General features: G+C 35.4%; 2 protein-coding genes across 2 annotated transcripts; one reads left to right on the forward strand and one right to left on the reverse strand.

Moving 5' to 3' along the window:
* Positions 1-1,732: 1,732 nt before the first annotated feature.
* LOC114721201 (probable magnesium transporter NIPA4) lies at positions 1,733-14,463 on the forward strand. The gene is made up of 9 exons (XM_028907020.1): positions 1,733-2,304; positions 3,896-3,952; positions 4,565-4,655; positions 4,729-4,889; positions 4,984-5,111; positions 5,213-5,350; positions 6,992-7,084; positions 13,777-13,882; positions 14,007-14,463. Exons 1-9 carry the CDS (start codon positions 2,148-2,150, stop codon positions 14,114-14,116), a joined length of 1,041 nt encoding a protein of 346 aa, XP_028762853.1. The 5' UTR covers positions 1,733-2,147; the 3' UTR covers positions 14,117-14,463.
* Positions 14,464-22,199: 7,736 nt separating this feature from the next.
* LOC114721156 (transcription factor TCP8) lies at positions 22,200-24,675 on the reverse strand. The gene is made up of 2 exons (XM_028906977.1): positions 22,612-24,675; positions 22,200-22,489 (listed from the first exon to the last, which is right to left on the reverse strand). The coding sequence occupies exon 1, from the start codon at positions 24,271-24,273 to the stop codon at positions 22,648-22,650; it is 1,626 nt and encodes a 541-aa protein (XP_028762810.1). The 5' UTR covers positions 24,274-24,675; the 3' UTR covers positions 22,200-22,489; positions 22,612-22,647.
* Between the last annotated feature and the right edge of the window lie 1,473 nt (positions 24,676-26,148).

The following is a 26,148-nucleotide window of genomic DNA, read 5'->3' on the forward strand; positions in this document are numbered from 1 at the left end:
CTTGCGCATGCTAAAAAGAATGTTCATCATCCGTGGTAGTTGTTAATACAAATGATTAAATCAGATATTTTAAAGATTCAATAATTAAATTAATTAACTTTCTTAAGGTAATTATTTATTTCCCATACCTAGAACATTAATATAAAGTATATAACGATTAAAAATAGCAACAAAAAAAGTTGGCAAGAGCATGGTGAGAAGCTGACAATATGTTTTCCAAGAAATTTAAAAAATGATATTTTTATAACTTCAATAACACAATTAACAAGTTTTATAATACTGTTAACAAGTTCAATATAGCAATTAACAGTAGATTTTTTAAAAAATTTAAAAGGTGACATTTTTATTACTTCAGTAGTGTAGTTAATAAGTCATGTACCGATATTAATAACTCTCATAATATCATTAACATAATTTTCCTATGAAGGTTGGTATTTCTAGTATTAGCTCCCTGTGAAAGTTGTACAACAATTTTTTTTCATTTATTAGGTAGTCATTATGGTTATAAAAATTATTAATATCATTACATGACTTGTTATTAAAGTTACTAATAGCATTATTAGAGTTATTAATATTATTACATAACTTGTTAATTAAGTTACTGAAATTGTACAAATGTCACTTTTTTAATTTTTCAAAAAATTTGTTATTAAATGCTATATTAAACTTGTTAATAGCACTAAATAACTTGTTAACCATATTATTAAAATTGTAAAAATAATATTTTTTAAATTTTCTGAAAAAACTTGTTATTAACTGATATACTGAACTTGTTAATTACATCACTAAATTTGGAAAAATCTGTAAAAAAAATAGTTGCATGCCACCTAAGCTCTGTTGACCATCAAACCACCTAAGCTCTGGCGATTGGTGGGCTAGTAAGGATGTTTGGGGTTTTCTTTTTAAAAAAAATAAATGGCTATACAGTTATTTCTGCAAATTTGCAAATTGCAAATTGGTCATCTATATCAAACCTGGAATTTTGTTTATTTAGGTAACCATTTTGGGAATTTCACGATTTAACTATTATTTTTCTATCTTTTTCTCATTATAAAACCCTAAATATTGTGAATATAATTGACATATATAAATATAAATATACAGGCTATCAGCCTATCATGTTTCGTCATACGGAGCACGGGATTACGACCCGAATAAAAAATTAAAGTTGCTCTACTCATTTTTTTTCTCATTCATTCTTTCTCCCTCCATAAATAAAAATGCGTATGAAAATAAAATACTTTTTAAATATTTATTATCTTTAATTGATTTTAGCTTCTGCTAAAAAAATTAATTTTAAAATTTTTTTATCTATATAATTTAGTTACTTTTATTTGATATATAAAATAATGGGGAGTAGTAAATTAAATCGCTGGCAAGGAAAACCATAATAAACTGGCTTAGAACTCAAATAATTGATGGGGAAAAATTAGGAAGAATCCCATAAAAAAAGTTTAAAATTATTAAATGTCAAATAAGAAATTTCAATAAAAATTTATTGTTTCTGGCTAATTAAGTATTGTTAAAATTAAATAAAATATTATTATCCACGAAGAGATGAAAAATGATAACGAACCAAAAATAAAGAGAGGATGACCCCGCCCAGCCCAGGCCCCAGGTAGGAAGAGAAAGTACGATAAGTGCTTACCAAAAACAGAAAGAGAAAGTACGAGTTGGCCCAAAAAAAAAAAAAGATAGAGAGAGAACGCTTCGGAGAAGACGGAAAGGAAACGTACATATACAGTTGCACGTTGGAGGCTCAATCACTATTTCCAATTTTCCATTTCGAATCTACAGAACATTTGGATTTGGATACCACGATGCCAAAAAAATGGAGAGTAGAACTCATATCGTCATTATCCTTACTGGGACTGTGAACGAGTGTCGTTCCATATCGATGAATTCAAACTTGGAACCCTAAATGGCTTTCCATTCATCTCCAATTGTGGTTTATTGATTTCCGATCAGGGAACTCGCAGCATTATCCTCCACCAAACTGCAATAACCGACGAAATTCTGCATAGGAATCTGCTTTTTCTTGTTCGCCACGAAGATCCATTCGCGCCCTTTACCCAGTCGGAGTTCCCACTCACTGGGGACTGGGGAGATTCGGCATTGTCTTTGCGAAGTAAGGGTTTCTCTTAGTAATGGCGACTTCCAGCTGGCGTGACACCTACAGGGGGATGTCATCCGATAATGTGAAGGGTCTTTGTCTTGCTCTGTCGTCTAGCTTCTTCATTGGTGCCAGTTTCATTGTGAAAAAGAAAGGCTTGAAGAAGGCTGCTTCTTGCGGAGTACGGGCAGGTTCTTCTTTTCCCCCTCGAATTTTTAATTAATTATGAGTTTTGATTGTGTAATTCTTGGAATAATTTAAGAAGTGTGGGTTTAGTTCAGCGATGATATAATGGGGTTTGGCGGGTTAGGGTGCGAATTCAATTGATCAATTGAGATTGGTTCTGCTGTTAGGCCTGAGCATCAATTGGATCGAAATGGGTATGAAGATCATATTATCGTATCATTTACGTGATAAATTTGATCTCGTATGGATGCTTATCCTTCCTTAGTAGGTACTTGGAATATTCGCTTAGATTTGTAATATAGTTGTTTGACGAGCCTTTTCTTTTCATAAAATATTTGCTTTTAAGGACCAGAGTTTAACTGTTAGTTATGGTCAAGTCATCTCAGACCCAGAAGGCTTGAGATGCCATTAAGAACCTCAGACTCAAAACTAGCGTAGTGCTTTGACGTGTCTTTTCTTTTTGTCTGTTTTTCCATAAAAGCTTTGAGGTACCATTAAGGACCAGGGTAAGGTAGTCAAAGGTGAAAGGCATCCTCAAGGCAATAATTATAAAAAGTTATGACTGTGAGCAAGAAAAAAATAAATATATCAGCCACGTCAATCCTCAATGATATATGCACTCCTCAAGTTCTAAACATTCTCTAAAGACAAAAAAGTAATCTAAAAGCCTATCAACTACCATATTAGTTGTCTGAATCGAAACTTTCAGATTCAGCCCACCAATGTCAACACTTTCTCCTCCTACTTCATTGGATTTATTACTTTCAATCTATTCCTGTCTTATCTGTATCAGCCTCTAGTTCCTCAATGTTGGCAATTGATGTTGAACTCGAGCCCTTTGATTTAGATGAGCTTGTTCCTTATCACTTCTCCAATACATGCTGCCCTTGCCGCATCCTCATGTTATCACCAAAAACAAGTTCATCTACACCATCCTTATCAATTAACGACATTGGATCAGATTTTAATGTGTAGTTATTCGTCACTGTGGAATCATCTCAGACTTGGAAGCTCATTTGTCAGTTTTGTTCCCTTGCCACATGTTTCTGGGCTTTTGTTGTGATAGATGACAGGAATGCATTGAAAATAAAATTGTGGATCTGGAATTTTTTTTCAACTTTTAGATGTAATCTGAGCTGACCACCACCACCACAAGTAGTCTCACCTACTAAATGGGGACAGCATGTTCAGAGCTGACCAAAATCTGAAGTTTGAGTAAATGTGTTGTTTTGTTGATTTTTCTTTAGTTTTTTAATGCTGCATTAACTACTTCATCGTTAGACCTTTTGTTTTTGTCAAGCCTAGCATATATTTGTGCTCATGTAGTTGAACCGAATAATGGAGTTTGACTAGACCTTTATGTTAATGTTAAATAAGTCTGCACAAACAATAATGTTGTAAAGGCAATAGGGATGCCTTGTTCTCTGTGGAGCAGCTTTCATTTACCTTGAGTTTGTAATTGTGTTTCACAACTCGCAAGTGTCTGAGCTTACTACAGGAATGGATGTTGTTTAGTGCATGTTTCCCTTGTATTGTCTACACCATTTCTGTGATAGATCAAGGTTGATGGTGACTAACTTTTTCGATGATTGGCAGGAAACGGAGGCTACTCTTACTTGTATGAGCCTCTTTGGTGGGTGGGCATGATAACAAGTGAGTTATATTTGATTATGCTTTTTCATGGATTGATTACTGGATCAAATTTGGACTTTGTTTGTATTAATTCTTTAGATGCCATGGGTTTGAGTGCTTTTGAATTCTAGCAAGTCAAGTCACATTTAGCTGGTTCATTTTTGTGATTTGCATTTCTATGTGCTTTAAAAATCAAAACATTAGAAGGTAATTTTGAAACCCAACAAAATCCCTATGTGCTTGAGAAACTCATAAGAACAAGATTAAGAATTGATTGGATTGTGGAAGAGCTCAAATTATTAAGCAAAGGAGAAGCTAATTAATTAAGGTTCCTTGGAGAGAGCAAGGAGGAAATCATGAATGCTTATGTATAACTCAATAGTAGAATGGTAGGTAATATAATTATAAATATTATTGTAATGGCAATACTTATTGACTTATGTTCTTAGTTTTTCATTGATTTGTTATATCCAGTGTTTCCGTGGTATCGGCTTTGAGCAAGTCACTACTTCATAGTTATTCTAAAAGTAGGGAAAGTAACGTAGATCATCAACTTTAAAAGAAAATTTTAGCCTGCAAAGAACCTTTAGAAATCCAGAGCATTATTCTAACAAGTGTTTGTAATTCAAACAGTGATTGTCGGAGAGATAGCTAATTTTGCAGCTTACGCATTCGCTCCAGCTATATTGGTCACCCCACTTGGTGCTCTGAGCATCATTATCAGGCATGCCAAAATTGAGCTTTTATTTATTCTTGACTTTTTGGTGTAGTTGCTGACGTCCGATACTGTCTTGCAGTGCTGCACTTGCTCATGTTATTTTACAGGAGAAGCTACATTTGTTTGGAATCCTTGGCTGTATCCTGTGTGTTGTGGGTTCAACAACAATTGTTCTACACGCACCTCAAGAGAGTGAAATCACATCAGTGACGCAAGTTTGGGATCTTGCTATGGATCCAGGTAGTCAGATTTATGGCTGAGACTCTATCTTTATCCAAAATATCACACTGGATTTTCCTTTCTAATCAGGGGCCTGTAATTTTTCTTTTGGCAGCATTTATCTTATATGCAGCTTTGGTTCTAATAGCTGTCTTCATTCTCATCGTCTACTTTATTCCACTCTATGGCCAGACACACATAATGGTCTATATCGGTGTTTGTTCCCTTGTAGGTTCTCTGTCGGTATGTCACATTATCGTCTGATTGTTAACTTTCTAGTTGTCTTACCTTTCCCTTATTATGCCCTTTTCTGAGTGATTTATCCTAAAGTTATCATTTGATAGGTCATGAGTGTAAAGGCACTTGGAATTGCCTTGAAGTTAACTCTCTCAGGGATGAATCAACTTTTTTATCCCCAAACTTGGGCATTCACACTGGTTGTAATTGTTTGTGTTCTTACCCAAATGAATTATCTAAATAAGGTAACTTGACTGTTGTTCCTTGTTTTCTTGTTAGTTTCCTGAATTCTCATTTTCAAGTTCCTTAGTGCCCTTGGAAATGGCTTGTTTAGCTTTCCATATAAAGATGTGAATGTGTACAGTATCATGTGTTTTCATGTTTATGCCTATTATTCCCCTGCTCTTGATTTCAGCACCTCATGTCATATATTGTTAAGAAGATAAAATTGTGCAGTTGAAGTATAATATTCATCTAACTTGTTCGTGGCATGCTTTTTGAATGGCAATTTTCATAAAAAGCCTTTAAGCATATTGGTATGGTTCATGACTTTTGGTCATTTTTGTAACTCTTGTGACTCGTGGGTGTTGTTCATCTTTTTTCTGTTGAAATTTGGTGGTGGAGGACTTGTGTGCCTTACTATCATCCAATGTATATAGTATGGAAAGATGAGAGAGAACGGAGTAGTTATCTATTTTGACATGATAAACAGAAATTACAATGTGTTGGTAAAACATTGATGATAAAATGAAGAAGTGGGAAGTTTAAGTAAGAAAACGAGAAAATTTTGACATGGCTGTTTGTCCCTGTCCTAAAACTTCTGTTTATTTATTTATTTGTTATCTTTTCACGCTTTTAGAAAGCCCTCTCAGCTGTAAAAATATGTTTTTAATTTTCACCTATGTGGCTGTATGTAATTGCCAATGGGGCTACATAGGTGCAGTTTCCTTAGTTTCGGCCTGCTACTAAGAGTGGGTTATACAAGTAAAAATATAACTTATGCTAAACTCCTAATTCATACAAGATACTAAGGAAATGAAAATAATTTTCGCAGGATCATAAGGTGCGTGTATCAAAAACTAAGAACTACTGATGTGTAATTTTATTTTTTTTTCAAATGGGGGGAAATGCAATTGAAAGGGAGGTGGAATTTTTCTGTAGCCTTTTGGAAGGTCTCTGCGACAGAGAATTGAATTCTTAAAATCTGCTTGTTTTACATAAACGAATTTAGGTTCTGTGCATGTTGCAGCGTCTCAGGAACAAATCGCATTGTCTATAACTTATGAATAATGTTGTTTGCTATAAATTTGATATTATGTATTGATATATTGATGATTGTTCATGAGGGAGAATAGCAATTTTGAGTACTCACGGTTGCTCTATCTGGATTAAGTAGTGGATCAAAACTGAAATGAAATCCTAATGAAGATTCGAATGACTTGAAGGATGGTAATCAATAGAGAGAAGACCTGGGGCAGCAGTTGTAATGAATGGTTTGATAATTTGAATGCAGATAAGGCCGCTAGTGCTTGTTTAAATGGTTAAAGCAATAGTCAGACGGCCTTTAAGTTTGAGATGAGCATGGAAAAACGCATTCTACCCTTCTCTACTGTTAGTGGGTCATCTAATTTCCCCATCACTTTTGCATTTGCTCCTCACTTGGTCCTCATACAAGTCTTTTCAGGAATGAATATTCAACTGGTCATATGAGAACAAGTTCATAGTCTTGATACCTTTAAACTTGATTAAAGATTTGTGTGGCTTTGGATTAGTTTGCTGCTGCTTTCATTTACATGTACTCACCTCCTTATAGTTATTTGGTCTTTGTCAAGTGCTTGTGGTTCTATTATTCATATGATAATTATTCTAATGTTTCTGCAATTTAGGCACTGGATACTTTCAATACAGCAGTGGTATCTCCCATATATTACGTTATGTTCACATCGTTAACCATTTTGGCTAGCATTATCATGTTTAAGGTAAGGTCACTTTGCTAATTGATACTGTTGGATGCCTTCCTCGCTTTATTTCAAGTCTCTGATGATTGTGTTCAGAATTCAGATTATCTGGATTCACTGTCCGATATAATCTATTTGTTGAACAGTTGAGGCTCATTGCCAGTGATTGTAGTTTACCTTTAGTATCTTGTTTGTGCATTTTACATTTTTTTAAATGTTGGTCTTACTGTTCTTTGAAATATTAACTAGTGTATCCTAAATTGTAATTGCAGAAGACAAAGCAATAGTAAATATAGAGATTAAGGGAGACAAATTAAAATTTATTGTTGTTTGTATGTGTTGAGCACGGGCCTCAGTACACCTATGTGAGGAAGAAAGTCCATAAGTAGTCATGAAGCCCAACTTGTAAAGGGCCGTGTGTATGTGGGGTTCGGTTCGAGGGTAATTGTGGTAATTAAGTAAGTGACAGTTAGAGGATAGAGGGATATATGTCAGAGTCGGTTGTGGGAGAAGGCATGGAATCTGTTAGAGAGTGGTGCTCTCGAATGCACTAGGTTACTGTTTCTCGAGTCATTGTATTCCATTAGGTTATACCCTGTGGATTGCGTCTTTTTCATTGAATAATACAGTTTCCTGGAGTTATATCCATCAAAGGTATTAGAGCAGTAACACCTGGGAATGGTTAATACCCGAACGATGGAAGACTTGAATGCTCGTATGACTCAGAATGAAGAAAAGGTAGCACAGCTTGCTGATGAGCTGGTGGTTCTGAAATCGATGGTGGGAGATGTGTTGGCCGAGCTACGATCGAAGAAAGGACCGGAGAATGTGGAAGCACACACATCGGAATCGACCTTGCCGAAAGTTAGTCAAGCTGAGACTAAGGTGGTTGAGATAGACGACAAGAGTGGGGCTGACGACACCGATCATGCGGCATTCCGGAAATTGGACATGCCTCTGTTTTCAGGAGAAGAACCTATGGGGTGGATTTTCAAGATTGAACGTTACTTCCGAGTCAATAAGGTACCCGATCATGATAAACTGGATGCGGCAGTCTTGTGTTTTGAGGGGAGAGCATTGAACTGGTTTCAGTGGAAGGAAACACGCTCCCCTGTTTCGAACTGGCCGAACTTAAAGCGTGACCTGATTCTCCGGTTCCACCCGTCGCAATACGGTAATACGTATGAGATGTTGATGGCGCTGAGACAAACGCGCTCTGTGGCAGATTATATCGAACGCTTTGAATTAATTTCGGCCACATTAGATCATTGTGACGATGAAGTTTTAATCGCTGCATTCTTCAATGGCCTCCGTGTTGAAGTCAAGGCGGACCTGCGATTGATGAAGCTGAATTCCCTGGCTGAGCTCATGGACATGGCGTTGAGACTGGAGGAAAGGAATTGGGTCATGACCCAATATCCACATTCGCATGGGGCTGGGCTGCAACGTTCTTGGGCCAACAGTACTGGACAGCGAACCCAATACAACAGGAACTCATCTTCCATGGACTCTGGAAAACCCACACAGACCACGGCGTCGAGTACGACCTTAGAATCAAAGGCTTCAGCAGGTTCGAACTCCGTTAGTGTTCCGGTGACTTATACTAGTCGGACAGTCCCAAAGAAGTATACAGCTGCAGAGATTGAACGACGCCGCGAACTCGGTCTCTGTTTCAAATGTGATGAGAAATTTCGGCCAGGACATCGCTGCAAGAAAAAGCAATTACAAGTCCTCATTCTATCTGACGAGGGCGATGAAGGCGATGAGACACACCTACCGCCGCCACCTCTTGCGACTGAAGCTCTCGAACCTGTAGCCGCAGAGCCACCATTGGGGGAAGCCGAGACACAGCCAGGACAATTGATGGCGCTATCGCTGAATTCTCTCGCCGGGTTTACAGGAGGGAAAACGATCAAACTCGTGGGAACCGTGTGTGGTAGGGAGGTTCTGATTCTAATTGACTGTGGGGCTACCCATAGTTTTATTCATCATAATTTGATCAATTCCCTAGGCCTCTCCCTCGACTCTAATGTTGGATTCACGGTGCAAGTTGGGGACTCGCGTAATGTACAGGGACGCGGTGTTTGTAGGGATGTGTCGATTTTTGTTCAGGGTCTCCACATCATTCACACTTTGTATCCTTTCAAGCTAGGAGGATCTGATATTATCTTGGGTGCTGATTGGCTGGCCTCTCTTGACGAGGTGTTAGTGAGCTGGAAACGTTCGACCCTTAAAATTGATATGGGTGGAGATTGGATTTGTCTGAAGGGAAATCCCGCTTTACAGCAGACACCCATGTCCTTCAATTCTCTCTACCGCACGACGAGATGTGATGAGGAGGCTTTCTTTGTTGAATTCGCGGAACTCAAGATGACCGAACTAGCTATTTCACCTGTAGCCGAAGATGTACAGAAGTTATTGGCGGAGTACCCTTCAGTTCAGAATGCCGGCCATGGCTTACCTCCCCAACGTGCAGCAGATCATACTATTGATCTTCAACCCGGTGCAAGGCCCCCTAATATTCGCCCATACCGTTATCCCCATCATCAGAAAGCGGAGATTGAACGGTTGGTTGCTGAGATGTTGGCTGTCGGTATTATTAGACCAAGTAAGAGCCCTTTCTCAAGTCCTGTACTCCTAGTTAAGAAGAAGGACGGTAGCTGGAGATTCTGTGTAGACTATAGGGCCCTGAATAAAGTCACTATCCAGGATAAATTTCCCATTCCTGCCATTGAAGAGTTGCTGGATGAACTGGGTGGGGCTCGGATATTTTCTAAATTGGATTTAAAATCTGGTTATCACCAGATTCGCATGAGACAGGGGGAGGAACCGAAGACAGCATTTCGCACCCATGATGGCCACTATGAATTTCTGGTCATGCCCTTTGGTCTCAAAAACGCCCCTTCTACTTTCCAATCCCTCATGAATGATATCTTCCGACAGTACTTACGCAAGTTCATATTGGTTTTTTTTGATGATATTTTAGTCTACAGTGATGACAGAGTATCTCATTTGCAGCACCTCCGGACGGTCTTACAGATTCTGCAGCATCATTCACTAGTTATTAACACAAAAAAGTGTGTTTTTGCTCAGTCGAAATTAGAGTATCTGGGCCACATTATTTCTCCATCCGGGGTTCACGCGGATCCTACTAAAATTGAGAGCATGAGTTCCTGGCCAGTCCCAACTACTTTAAAGAGCTTAAGGGGATTCCTGGGTTTAACGGGGTACTATCGGCGTTTTGTGCGTCACTATGGCATCATTGCTGCTCCATTAACCAATTTGTTGAAGAAAAATGCTTTTTGTTGGAATGAAGAAGCCCAGGCTGCCTTTGACAAACTCAAGCTTGCAATGGTCACTACTCTAGTCTTGGCCTTACCCGACTTCTCACAACCTTTTATTGTAGAAACTGATGCATCTGGGAGTGGCTTGGGGGCAGTGCTCATGCAGTCTGGTCGGCCTCTGGCTTACTACAGCCACTCCTTATCTTCCAGGCGGCGCCAATGTTCTGTATATGAGCGTGAATTGATGGCTATAGTGTTTGCGGTGCGGAAATGGCGTTGCTACCTGTTAGGCCGTTCATTTATCATCCGTACTGATCAGAAGGCTCTCAAGTTTTTGCTGGAGCAGCGTGTTTTAGAAGATTCACAGGACAAGTGGGTGTCTAAATTGCTTGGTTATGATTTCCAGATCCAATATAAACCTGGCACTGCAAATTCGGCCGCAGATGCCCTGTCTCGCAAGGGAGCAGTAATGGATCTTCAAGCCATTTCTGTACTGCACTCCATGGATAGTGATGCCTGGGATAAAGAAGTCCAGCAGGATACCTCCCTGACCAACATTATACAGGCTCTGGCTTCTGGAAAACCAGTTCCCACAGGTTATACATTACGCGGAGGACACTTACTTTTTAATGGCCGACTGGTACTACCCAAGTCTTCCTCTCGCATACCGATCTTGCTACGTGACTTCCATGATTCTCCTATTGGTGGGCACTCCGGGTATCTACGGACTTACAAGCGCCTCTCTAATTTGTTTTATTGGGATGGTATGCGTAGGGATATCCAGAAGTATGTCGCAACTTGTGACATTTGTCAGAAAAATAAAACTCTTGCGCTTAGTCCTGTTGGTTTGCTGCAACCTTTACCTATCCCTGACCAAGTGTGGACTGACATATCCATGGATTTTATATCTGGGTTGCCCAAATCGCAACACTATGACACTATTCTGGTGGTAGTTGACCGTTTCACCAAGTATGCTCATTTCTTGTGCCTTCGTCACCCCTACACTGCTCATGATGTGGCAGAATTATTTGTTAAAGATATCGTTCGTCTTCATGGTTTCCTGCATTCTATTGTTTCTGATCGAGACAAACTGTTCTTGAGTACCTTCTAGATGCAACTTTTCAAGGCTGCTGGTACTACACTGAAATATAGTTCCAGTTATCATCCACAAACCGATGGTCAGACTGAGGTTGTTAATCGTAGTCTCGAAACATACCTTCGCTGTTTCTGTAGTAGCAAACCCTCTACTTGGTCCAAATGGCTGTGTTGGGCCGAATATTGGTTTAATACCACATATAATCGCTCCTCTGGGATGTCTCCTTTTCGGGCTCTCTATGGTCAAGACCCTCCCACCCTGTACCGTTTTCAAGAACCATCTTCTGTAGCAGAAGCTGTCAATACACATATTCAGAACCGCAATCTCATCTTGGCTGAGTTGAAAGATAATTTAGAGCGCTCTCAACAATTTATGAAGACTTATTTTGACAAGAAGCGTCGTGACTGTCATTTGGATGTGGGTGACAAGGTCTATTTGAAACTTCAACCATATCGCCATAAGTCCTTAGCTCGCAGACCTAATGAAAAACTAAGTCCACGGTTCTATGGACCTTTTCCTGTTATTGACAGGGTTGGTCCGGTTGCCTACAGGTTGCAACTTCCAGATACTGCGTGCATCCATCCTGTCTTCCATATATCTCAACTCAAGAAATCTCTTTCTCCACACCTGGTTTCCCATTCTTTCCCTTCGTCCTTGACTGCTGATATGGAGCTCCAGGTCTATCCTAGCAAAGTGGTACAGCATCGGCGTTTGACTAATGGTCAGCTTGAACTTCTGGTTCAATGGGAAAATCTCCCTGCTACTGACAGTACGTGGGAAGCTTATGATGTAATCAAGCACCAATTTCCTGACTTCCGCCTTGAGGACAAGGCTGCTTTTCATGGGGGGGGGGTATTGTTGAGCACGGGCCTCAGTACACCTATGTGAGGAAGAAAGTCCATAAGTAGTCATGAAGCCCAACTTGTAAAGGGTCGTGTGTATGTGGGGTTCGGTCCGAGGGTAATTGTGGTAATTAAGTAAGTGACAGTTAGAGGATAGAGGGATATATGTCAGAGTCGGTTGTGGGAGAAGGCATGGAATCTGTTAGAGAGTGGCGAGGAGAGTGGTGCTCTCGAATGCACTAGGTTACTGTTTCTCGAGTCATTGTATTCCATTAGGTTATACCCTGTGGATTGCGTCTTTTTCATTGAATAATAAAGTTTCCTGGAGTTATATCCATCAGTATGTCTTCACCTGTTTCTTGAAATGGGCACTCTAGTCACTCCTTGGAATCATATGCAAATTATCAACCATATTCTTTTATGCCTTGTCTGGTATCATAGAAAGGGAAGGAAAAGAGAGTCGATGGGTTATCTTACACTTGATATGATAGGATGAAAAGGCAGAGAAAATTCCCTTTGTTTGGGTTTCATGATGGGGAAGGTAAGAAAACAATATACGAAGGACCAAATTTACAAATTATTTATTAAAAAAGCCCTCTAATTTACCAGTCAAACTGAGTATTTGCCATTTGCTTAACACAAATTTACTACTATAAAGATATTTAACACTATCACTCAGAGAACACAAATTTACAAGTAGAACAATGAATATTTACCATTAGTGGTCCTTTAAGAGTAAAAGATTTTTAAATTTGGTTCTTAGGCATGTTTCTCCCAATAATATATATATAGATGTCAAATTACCTTATGATAAGATTTTTATTTTTTTCATTTTTCTTTATAATTCAATTATGCTTTCTTTTCTATTTACTTAAATTATTTGTGAGGTTGACAGTAAAAATTCTGTCTCTCCTTTCCTTCCCATCTTGGATAGATTACGTGCGGTGCAACATTTATGCCGCACTCAGCTTTTTCCCATTCCCAATTCTTTCCTTTCTTTCTTTGAAAAATACAGACCTATGAAAGAAAACCCCAATCCCCAAAATCCTTTCTTTTCCTACCCCTTCCTCCTTAACAGGACATTAGTGTTCAAGGTGACGTGAAAGACCATTTTCTTCAAGGTGGCCGTTGTTTTTTGATGTTGTGAGAAACCATACCTTGGGTTGGAATAACAAAAACAATAATAATTGGTATCTTATCAAGTGGGGTTTCCCATATAGACTGCATGACCCTAAAGCTAATCATATGTATGTCATTTACTGTGACAGTTCGTTCTATAATTTTCTGAAATTCATTCAGTCTCCCTCTATGTCTTTTCAATGGGGTGAAGACCATCTACTCAACTCTCTACAATGGCACCCTTAGCGGCCTTCTTTTCACATGCTTAAATCACTTCAGTCTATTTTAGAGTGATATCTACGCAGCCCATATTCACCTTCTATTTGTCATGTCATAATATTGATCCCTGATTTACTTATTAATTCGATTCAGGACTGGGATAGGCAAAGTCCAACACAAGTTGTCACAGAGATATGCGGGTTTGTGACAATCCTTTCAGGAACTTTTCTTCTTCACAAAACTAAGGATATGTCCGATGGTATGCTTTGCTGACTTGGAACCCTTACCTTTAAGCTCAAGAAAGTAGAATAAGTCTCTTGCTCCCATTTTCACTGGCAGTACAGAAAGTTTTTTACTGACATCTGTGAGGTGATCATGTGCAGGTTCGCATACATCTTTACCTGTTAGACATCCTAGGCATACTGAAGATGCGCCTTTGATTGAAGGCATCGCCCTTCCTCTCAGACGGCAGAGTTCCTCAAGATCAACGTGACATTTTTACAATTCTCTCGTGTAAACTCCGGGAAGGAATTTTGCCACGGTCATCGAGAATTTCCCTACCGTGTCAGTTATTTTTCCGGGTACAGTTGGAGGTGGAAGCATCAGACTCTCCTGTCAGTTCTTTTGGCATGCTGATGATCATGTTTTCAGATGCCGCTGCTCTTTACACTCCATGCAGAAAAGAAAGGCCAATGTAATTTCTCTGTAATTGATCTTATAATATAGCGTATCACGGCCAAGTCATGCTAGCTTTGCACCAATTTTTGAACTGCACAGTGTAGAAATATTATTATCAGTTTTTGCCAATCGCAATCCAAGCAGCCTCCAGTTTGCCCTCTCCACTTGTTCACTTGGAGAGATAGAGACGGGTGATTTGACTTTGGATGCATCCTTCTCGCTTTCATTTTTTTTTTTTGGGGGGGGGGGGGGGGTTATGAAAGAAAAATTATTCTTAAATTTGAAAATTTCCAAGTGGTCATTTAAAAAATTCTAGTTTGGGTATAACTGATTAAATTGAAATTTTCAAATTTGTTGAAATGACTATATTGTTCTTTATTTTATTTTTTTTAAAGAAACCATCAAGTACTTGTATAAGCCAAATGGTTGTTGGAGCTCTAGCGAGAGCTTAGGCGGCCGGCTAATGACTAGATGTCAGAGCTTTGATGGTTGACAATTTTTGAAAAAATTTTCAAGTCCAATAACGCAATTAATAAGTTTAATACTATTAATAAGTTTGATATTACTATTAACAATTAAGTTTTTTAGAAAATTCAAAAAACTGTATTTTTATAATTTCAATAATACAGTTAACAAATTATGTGATAATATTAACAACTTTCATAACACCAATAACAAAATCTCCTAATGAAGGTTGATAATTTTAATATTAACTCCTTATAAAGGCTGTATAACAAAAAATTTTTCATTTTTTAGACAATTACTATGGTTATGAGAGTTGTTAATTTTATTATATAACTTGTTATGAAAACTGTTAATACTGTTACATGATTTGTAAACTGCGTTATTAAAGTTGGAAAAATGTCACTTTTTCAATTTCCTAGAAAACCTGATATTAACGGCAATACCTTGTTAATAGCGTTGAAGAATTTGTCAACTATGTTACATAACTTGAAAAATTCCCTATTTACGATGCCATGACTATTCTGTCAAAATGCAAAAAGCTTTTTGATCACATGGTTAATAACGTTATAAGAGTTGTTAACATCATTATAGAACTTGTTAACGCTACCATCACTAAAGTTGTGAAAATGATTAACTAAAAAATTTGTTATTAACTGTCATAATGAACTTATTAATAGCATTAAAAAGCTAGTTAATCATGTTACTGGAATTGAAAAAAAATTCCCAAAAAAAATAGTTGATAGCCATCGGAGCTCTAGTGACTGGTTGTTGGTCAGTCACGAGAGCTCTAGTGACTGGTGGCCATCACGGCATTAGAGCTCTAGCGACTGACCGACCAATAAAAGCGCTCAATGGTTAAAAAAGAGGGGAATATGGTTATTTTTGCGAATTTGAAAATCTCAATTTGGTTAGCTATATTTAAACTGAAATTCTACTTATTTAAGTGATCATTTGAGAATTTTTAAATTCAAGAATATTTTTTTTGTCTTTTTCCCAAACAAAAAAGTAAATGAAATAGAATTGTAAAATTTGTTTGGTAGCGTATGGAATGAAAAGAAGGATGCTTATGATCCAATGCCAGGCCTCGATGTTATTCCCCTGGGACAACTTGTTATTAATTTAAAATCTAGCTATCAGCCTTTTCATGAGAATGAGATTCACACAAGAAAAGACAAACCAAATGCAGAGAAGAGAATGGTATTCTGATTGCTGGGATTTAGGAATTGGATCTGAAGAAATTTCATTTTTATTTAGATAATGCCATAAATTTTAGATTATGTAAAGCATATGCAATTAGTTTCTTTACATATCCTGTTTTCTTAATAAAATTATGAATTACTCTTCCGGTCCTAAATATAATACCCTTATACTACTCTTATACTAATATGTATAAGGGTATTATATTTAGGACCGAAGAAGTAATTTGCCACATGAGGTCCTTGCCAAAATAAAAAAAGGAAATTGTCACTTGAGACTGGTTTAGGCGGTAAAAATTAGTTAGAAGTGTAAACAAGGCAAGGTTTAAACTCACATAATGAGTTCATTTTTACTTTAAAAATAGTGATCTAATTAATGTATAAAGTTTTTTTTTTGGCCAGAATAATGTATAAAGTTACTTGCCTAATTTTAAGAATAAAAAAGTATTAGTATTAACATACAATATATATTTTATATTAAATTCCTATTTGTATTTCATTGGCTGGTTTTATTTACACAATTACACGCCTCAAAAGTACACGTGATATTTACATATAACCCTCGAGGTTTAGTTTGACTATTAGTAATTTTCCCTTTATTTCATAATATATACTACTCTTATACTTAAGGTAAGACCTATTTAACTAAGTTGATTATATTAAAAAAGTTAGCTTAATTAGTTAATTATAATAAATATGACATATTTTTTTAAATATCCTAATCATTTTCTTAATATCTTCCCCATCTCTCTTACTTAATTATGGTTGTGGAGTGTTACCAGAGTGATTTAAAAAAAATTGATAAATATAAAAATAAATATTACATTTATGACTAAAACCAATTCTAAATTGAGTACACGGGAGTATATGACACACACATATATTAAAATTTGTTTAGGCAAAGTCATAAATAAAGACACTAGAAAACTTAAAAATGCACTTTGGATTTTGAATTCAAAAAATTACTGTTAAGAACCGGATCTTAAATGTGAATTAGCAAATATTATGTAAAAGACCAAATTTTTCTTCTACTGAGAATAACAAGTGTAATATTAAAAATTACAATTTAAATATTCTAAATAATACTATCAAAAAAAAAGTAAAGTATTAAAAATTACAAGTTAACATTCCAAACAACAACTTAAGTATTTCAAGTAACATGAGGACAATTTGGTCTTTTACACAATATTTACTGATTTATATCTAGAACTTGGCCTGTGACAGTAATTTTTTGAATTCAATGACTCAAAATGAAATTTTATATTTTTCAGGGCTTATTTACGATTTTTCCTCTGCTGGCCAAAAAAATATTTATTTGACAGGGTGGCAAAAGAGAGAATGTTTGTGAGGCAATTGTGAGTCCACGCGCTCCAATAATATCCACCCACACCAACTCCTCTCAATGGGTAGGTTTATGATTAGAGCACGTGAAGCGCGTGGGACTTTGTCTTGGTTTTATTGTGTTCATCATCGGACAGAAAGTGGTCCCCGAAACTTCAATTCCACTGCCACTGTGCCATCCGTGACCACCATCTCACCGCATCCTTCCTCTTTCATCGTCACCGTTCATTTCATCAACAAAAATATGCTCCGTTAAAAATATTATTTTAATTTTTTTTGGGTAAATATATATTTCAAAATTAACTTGCATGTGAAGTGAAAATATATTTCAGATGGCATATATCTGATGTGGCAATCATGAAAATGGCTTTTTCTGTGAGGTTATAAATTCAGTCGAACTTATAATTCTAAGCTACAACATCCAATTTTTAATATAAAAACTAATTTAGCATTTAATTTGATTTTAAATATGATATTTCAATTTATTTTATTTTTCATATTTATCTATTTTTTCAAAATAGCTCTTATAATAGTTATACATGTTAAAATTTTTATTAAATAATTATTCTAACTAATACACATGATTAGTAAGAGTATTTTAAGAAATATAATATTTAATTATTACAAATAACTAATTTAATAAAATTTTTCAATGTATTCAAATTTGTTAGTTAGCTTTTATATTAATACCATATGTTAGTATATTATTAGCACACATTGCTCTCTTTTTTTTAAAGAAAAATCATTGGAAAAATAACATAAAAAGAAGTTAAAAATTGTAATATTTCAAGAGCTATGAAACTTGTTATTATCAGCACATTTCTTGTTATTAGTTGTTCAACACTTATTATTATCAATTCACAATTTATTAATAAATAACTTACTATTGTCAGTATATTTCTTGTTATTTACTATTTAACACTTGTAATTACCGATTCACAACATGTTAATAAACTTTTTTATACAAGAGTATTTTTATCATTCAACTACATTTACAAAATACCAAATCAGGCATAACTTTTTTTTTTTTCTTTTTTGAGATTTTGACCTCTTAAGTATTTGAATTAGAATATGTTAATTTTTAACTTCCTCTTATATTATTTTTCCAAAATCATTAGATTGCTTGCAGAAAAACGAGGCTGTGATTTTTGTGGGGAATATAAAAATATATTTTTGACGTCGACTTGATATGGGACCTCTTTTAGTGAAATTTATCACTGATTATTTATTCAAGCCATCTCGGTTTTTTTTTTTTGTGGTTAAAAGAGACTTTTGATGCAATTTTTTTTATTTACAAAATTAAAACTTGAGACTTTGTTTAAATGAGTTCCGAATCCATTCAAGTTGATGCAGAGCCATCGGTACTAGTTTCAGGTTATGAACAATAATTGTATCAATTTCTTATATTTGTTATGTGAAGTTTTCATTAACATTTAATTATAAATTCATATGAAAAAAAATAAAACATACAGTCATGTATAATTGAAGAGCTTGATATAATAGATATAAAAAAAATTGATCCGGGTATTTTTCTTAGTTTATAATGTATATATATACTCACTCTTTTTTTTTTTGTTGCAAGATTTATTATATTTAAGATTAATTTTTAGCAAATTTTCTTTTTTTTTTAAAATGAAACTACCTAGTTACCTCTGTTAAGATTTTTTGAGAAAATTTTTATGATTTTATTTTTCTTAATGTTTGATAATTTACTATTGCTATTCTAATTATTATCATCATCATCGTTACTATTAAATTAAATTACAGATGTGACTATAGAGGCAAAATTTTCTGTTGTATAAAAATTAAAAATTATTGTAGAGTATGTGAAGGTTTAGTTTCGGTGTTATTAATTACTAAAACATATAGTGACATATTAAACTAAAAGATACGGTATCATATGGAGGATTTACTTGACAAACTAAAGTATCATATCATAATATATTTTCTTAAAAAATTGCCAAATGAAACCTAACCTCTTGCTTTTTTGGTTGGCTTTTGCTGGTCAATCATGCATTTGAATTTTTTTTAATGCATCTCCCAACAATTTTAAATTGTTGGAATTTATTATTTCAGTATGTCCAGAGTTTAAATTGCTTTAAAAAAAATTTAAAGAAATGGGTTTGCATTATTAACCATTATATATTTTTTCGAGTGAATTAACCATTATTAACATATAGTGTAAGCTCATTATATTTTTCATATATTACTTAAAGTATAAGAAATGAATCCTACTGTTTGTTTTTTTCATATATAATAAGATATATGAATTTTGTAAAACATGAATAACGTGATTTTTATATATTTTATGATATATGGAAAAAGTTGTGTAGCTTATACATAATTAATAAGGGCAGGTGAAATTATACAAAAGGGTTCAAAATAATATACGGCACAGAATTGTAGGAGTGTAGCATACTGAAAAAGGAAAATGGAAGAAAGTGATGAAAATTTGCAGAAAAAGAAAAAGGAAAAAAAAAAAAGAGAAAAAGAAGATTGAAAGATGTGAAATTGACTGTTGAAGTCAACACCAACAGTCCTTTTCCTTGCCGCCCGGCCCGGCCTTGCTCGCAAAGTTATCTTTCTGTAAATTTTGCTTTTGCTTCTATTGTTTTTAGCAAAAAAAGAGAAAGCAAAATTTTTATTTTCTTTTCTAAATCTTTTTGACCTATTTGTAAATGTCAATCAATTAATACAAAATTTAAAATGAATTACCCTTCTGGTCCTTAATATAAGATTTAATTATTAAGTTAATTTTGATCCTAAATATAAGACTTATTTCTCATATTTATCAATTTTTTCTAAATTATCCCTATAATACTCCTTTAATCATAATCAAGTAAGTAAAGGAGGAGAGATATTAAGAAAGATAATTATGATGTTTAAAAAAAAAACATGTCATATTTATTATAATTAACTAATTTATCTAACTTTCTTAATTTAATCAAACTAGTTAAATATGTTTTATATTAAAGACTGAAAGAATATCATTGATCTTTTATGCTTTACACGGTGTAAAGAGAACCTATCTAGGATATTTATATTTAGGTTACTACTTTTTTTTTCCCCCTCTAAATTGTAGTACTCTGTGCGTGTTTTTTTGGTATTGTCGTTATTGTTTCCATTTAATCATGAAATATGCATTCTGAAAATTAAATCAAAACTTGATAAATTAACATGAAATTTTTTTTAAAAAAAAACATGGTACAATTTAGGGCAAACTGGCAACTATCTATCCGGTTAGATGTAGACATATGCATAAGCATAGATGATGAGAGAAATAAATAAATAAATAAAGTATAAAGTAATAATTGACTGCCAGGCTAATCAGCATTCAATTTTCTTTTTTGGGTCAGAGCTTATAAAAAATCAATTAATAACAAAAAAAAGAGGAAAATTTATAAATAATTTTGGCAATAAGTATAAAAAACAACATTAAGCACATTATAATAAGAAAGAAACAGAATGTTAATTAGAGTAGACATGCTGTGTTTGGTCATGCATACTGATATATACCAACTTATTGATGCTATTAAATAATGGATGATGGTTAGTTGTTGATTATAAAATATTAATTAATTCCTTTTGCCAGGAAAATAAATCATCAATTAATTATCAACTACTCCCTTCCATCTTTAATATCAGTGCTGCTTAACTAATATAGATAAATTATGAAGGATAAATAAACTTGTTAATTATAACAAATGTAATTTAGTCTCCCTAAATTGCCCGCATATAACATTAAATTATATATTATTTTATAATTTAGACAAATTAATTTCTAAAAAAATTAATAAACGTGGAAGGTGAAGTGGATTAATATATATCGTCAAATTCTACTCCTAACTAAATTTTATGTTAAGAATTTTTTTTTTGGACAGATGTGTTAAGGATTAAAGGGATTTTTTTTGGTTCTACTCTCAGCAAACTATAATTTTTATTTCCTCATTAAACAAAATTATTCTCATCAAATCAATCTAAATGTCTCAAGAACATCAGTAACTACTGTGAATAAGTGAAGTATTACCAATATTATTTTCCCTGAGTCAGTAATTACTAGTCAATCATCTTTATTTTGGTATTTGACAATGACAATACAATTGGATTCTTAGTAAAATATGTAACAATTATGTCTGCCATAACAAAAATAAATCACTGATCATCCACAATATTATTTAATATATTATTCATTATTTTCTTGTTTTCCAATTAAAAATCTAAAAATTATTTTTATTTTAAAATTCAATCTTTTTCCATGGTCAGACATATCCTAAGAGGCACTGTAAAAACACAATCAAATTTATGTTTTGGTGGGAAAAAGAAAAACCTAAGACCAGTTTAATAATAATTATTATGTTCAGAGATTCAAGTGATAAAATGAACATGTTTTAAGGGCTAAAAATAGAAGTAATTAATTTAATCAGACAGACAGAAAGGGGAGGAAAGAGGGTGGTCCTTGGGCAAACTAGAATTAGAATGCTCCTGACATGCTTGCTGTGAGTTATCTTCAAAGATAGAAACAATATAAGTGAAAGCCAATAATCAGTACATACTCAGATTCCTTTATTTAACTCTCTAGTTCTCTTCTTAATTTTATAATAATCATGCTTAGTTGGATCCTCACTCTCTAATCACAGCCTTTCTGTGCTCAAAACAGCTCATATATGGAAAGAGAGAAGATTGAAGTATTTTTGCTTATTTTGCCTTATCATCAATAAAAAAATCAATCATTTGTCATTTTTATTTACTGTCACATAAGGCGGAGATAGAGACCTATGTATATATAAAGTGAAGAGAGGTTTGAAATTTTGCTTTCAATATTTTTTTCCCAAATGTTCAATTTCCAACATATATTATACAAAAAAAAAAAAGCCAAAAAAACAAAAAGAAGCAAACTAGAAAATGACAACACCAAGATAAATTTCCTCCTATACAAGCTCTCTCTGCCAGCTACCTGTCAGTCCCTTTGGACCAGATCAAGCTAATAGAATCACAGTACAAAGTTCTCCAAATCAAGCTTAAGAAATCAACTTCCTCAAACCAAAGAGGAAGAAAAATCAATAAACACAAAAAGAAGAAGAAGAAAGACATCACTACCACACATCTAAGAAACTCAGTTCTGAGAGGACCAACATCCATGGAATATTTTTCAAGCACTCATCATCACAAATTCAACTTCAAATAATCTGCAAAAAAACAAACCCAATAAACTCTCTACTTCTGGCTTCACAAGTTACAAAAAAATCAACATGAAAGGAGAAAAACCCAGCTTTTATTATATACAGAGATGGTAATTAAGCAAACTAACCAATTGTTTTTTTTTTTCCTTTTTCGCCCTTGTAAGTCACTGAGAACTACTAGGACCTTCCTCTCCACTATCCGTTGCTTGCTGCTGCTGCTGCTGATGATGGTGTTGGTGCTCCAATGGATGATTTTCCTCAGAATTCATATTCAAACCAGCTCTGGAATAGGCATTCAGAGCAGCCAACATGCCCAGATTAGATTCAGACATACCCAGCCCGAGATGCTGAGATGGTTGTTGTTGTTGTTGCTGCTGATGATGTTGATGAGGCATTATCATGGAACCCAGTTGCAGAGAACCCCCTCTACCTCCACCTCCTTGAAATTCAAGGCCCCCCGGAAGATTGAACCTAGGCATGAATTGCAGGGGCGCCTGTGCGGTGTTGTTTCCAGAACCAGCTTGTGCAGTCGGAAACTGCCACATTTGGGTCTCCGACGACGAACCTGAACCGGAACCCCCGGCGTTCACAGGCAACATCCAGATTGTGCTGCCTGCGCCACTCGCCGGAGCTGGTGCTACCGCCCACATGGTAGCGGCGGCGGGTAGTATGTTCGTAGGACGAAGAAGGCCCGAAGATCCAGCTGCTTCTTGTTGCTTTGGGATTTGTTGCAAATTGTTCTTGAATGTCTTGGGTGAGCTCCCTCCACTCTCGTTTTGTGATTGGCTATCTTCTTTGAACAGATCTTCTCTGAAACGTTTTCGCAAATAGTTATCAGGTGCGTCGCCACCGCCACTCTCCCCGCCGCCTCCGCCTACCGGAATCGCTTCCCCAATCTGGTTGGCGGTCAGTAGATGAGGTTGATTCTGCTGCTGTTGGTGGTGATGGTGAGGGTGAAACCCTAAGAGCGCAGTGTGTTGAAAAGCTTCTTCATAAGGATGATGATGGTGACCATGGGCACTGAGAGCCAACGCGCCGTGAAACGTATGAGGAGCAGACTTCGAAGGCGGGGCCGAGATCGTCGCCCCGCTACTCCGAAGCGACACGTTGAGTGTCGAGAAATTTGCCGGAATCGTGCCGGTGCCAGTAGCGGCGATGATCGCCGGCTCCGCTTGCTGCAGCAGCCACTCAATTGTCTCCCCATCGGACTTATGCCCCAATTCCCTCGTCAACTGAAAAACCCTAGCCGCACAAGTCGCCGGCATTCGAATTCTCCGGCCACGTCCATCCACCTTGGTATGCCTATCCTTGGTGGACCTCTTAGGCGGGTTCGCCGGCGGCGTGGCCGCCGTGGAAATCGACAATTGCTGCTGAATTTGAGTCTTCTTCACGGCATCCACAACCCCTCCAGGCCGAGCTGGCGGATGGGCATCAGATCTGGTGGCGATAGCCAAGGAAGCATCAATGAGGTGAGGAGCAGCGGACGCATTAGGACCAGAAGCAGAAGCAGCAGAATTAGGCAAGGCAGTAGAAGCAGAAACAGAAGAAGAATTATTGGATAAGGAAACAGAAGAAGACGAAGCCGAGGAAGACGAGGAAGAAAGGCCAGCTTGGATGGAGATGGAGCCCATGAATGATGAAGAAGAGGCAGAGGAAGAGGAAGAAGGTGAAGGCCTGCCATCAAAACTGGGGACCACAACCTGAGACGACGTCGTGGAGGAGACCTGCTGCTTCTGGCGGTGGTGGTGGTGATGAGTGGATGAGCTGGTTTGCAAATCTGATAGTTCCATTTAGGTGGGGAAGGAGGTGGGGAAGGAGGCCAAAAAAACGGAGGGATTATTAACAATAATATAAATAATAATAATTTTTGGCTTATTATTTGGGGCGAGAAATTCAACGACGACGACGACGATGATGATGCAAGTTCATGGCATAAAAAAATGGGGTGTCAAGTTCTTTTGTGGGGTTCAGAGATTGACCAGTGTCTGAGAAAGAGAGAGAATGGTGGGGGACCTTTGGGGGAAGAAGGAGGAGGAGGAAAAGGAAGAACTAAGGAGGAGGGAGGAGGAAGGAGGAGGAGCAGGAGGCCGCTCGTGGGGTCTCTGGTAAATATATGATCTCTGTTTCTGCTTCGCCTCCTCACACTCACTCGTATGCTTTTTCTCTTCTCTTCTCTTCCCTGCTTCAAAAGTCAATGTCTTTATTTGGATTTCTAGTTTCTTGTACGATTTTTTTTATTAAAAAAAACTATATTATAATTTTTTTATTTCATCATAAAATTACTAAAGCATCCCTATTTGAGAAGTTTTTCGTAAATTTAAAAGGATTTGAGTTTTTTTAAAAAAAATTACAAAAAAATTGCTATTGAATAGCAAATTTTTATATCAATATTAGTTATTAGACTAAAAAAAAATAACTATACTCGAAAAACAAATGACAACACATTTTTATAGTAATTTTTAACTTTAAATTTTAAATTTCAACAATTATTTTTTTTTAGAATTTTTCCTTTTTTTCTTCTAATATAACTCTTCTTCAAATTATGTGCAACTTGTCTTTAATTATATATAAATATGTTTTATATTATATATAGTTAGAGATGAAATAGCGTGTATTGCATTTAAATTCTTTAAACAAATTTTGGATAACATTGGACAATAAATATTTTACGAGGGGTTTTCTAAGCAATTTTTTCTTTTTCCTTTTATTTTCATTTAAATTTAAATTTTAAAATATGTGGAATTTATCTGAATAGTTGAAGAAAAATAAAATAAATGGGGAAATAATAAATTAATTTTACAAAACATGATGCTGTTCAATACACAATTTCCTTGATTTGTTTAAGTGGAGGGAGTATTCATTCATATTTTATATTTATTATTTTTGATCTGAAATTACGTAGCATGCCCCAATCAGTTTCTATACTTTTATCAGTAGTTTATATCAGCACACCAGCCCACTGGTGTTTCCCTCGTGTCATTTTACTGTTTCCATTATTTCCAGGCTGTGCTGTCTCCAGTGTGTCGTTTTTGGTACTATCAATCAATATCCAAATATCCCTTTTTTTGCCAGCCAATATCCATATAGCAGTATTTTTTTTTGGATTAAAATGAAATTTTAGTTCTAGTTCAAAGAGACTTATAGACTAACAAAAGTCTAACAGGAGTCAAACTCATGATCTTATAAGTTATTAGCTGATTTTTTACTATTTGGACCAACTTTTATTAGTCCTATATCAATATCTATGAGATATATATAAATATAATATGATAAATCAATGCATTTTGGGCAGCAAAAAAAGTTATTAGATAAATAAATTACTTTAGGGATACATTCTTGCGGATTTTAGTTGGAAAATCCCAAAAAAATACTTTTAAAATTTTAAAATCCTAAATCAGGAATGACTAAAAAAATGTGTTATCGTTTACTTTTCAAATGTTGTCAATAAATTTTAAAATGTAATTTTTTGTTGTTGAGATTTTTCCTTTCCAGTTCAGAAGAATACATTTGAGTTCAGTTTTCCCCTATTCAAAATTAGAAATATATTAATTTGAATAAAAGCAAATACAAATAAATTTAATTTAAAGAGTAATAATAAAAATTTCTTAATAAAATGATGCTTAAATATATTACAATAATAATAATAATAGAATAAATTATGCATA

Source organism: Neltuma alba, unplaced genomic scaffold (genome assembly GCF_004799145.2).
Source record: "Neltuma alba isolate B1F8T4 unplaced genomic scaffold, ASM479914v2 tig00012014_pilon, whole genome shotgun sequence".
In the NCBI taxonomy this organism is placed as follows: domain Eukaryota; kingdom Viridiplantae; phylum Streptophyta; class Magnoliopsida; order Fabales; family Fabaceae; genus Neltuma; species Neltuma alba.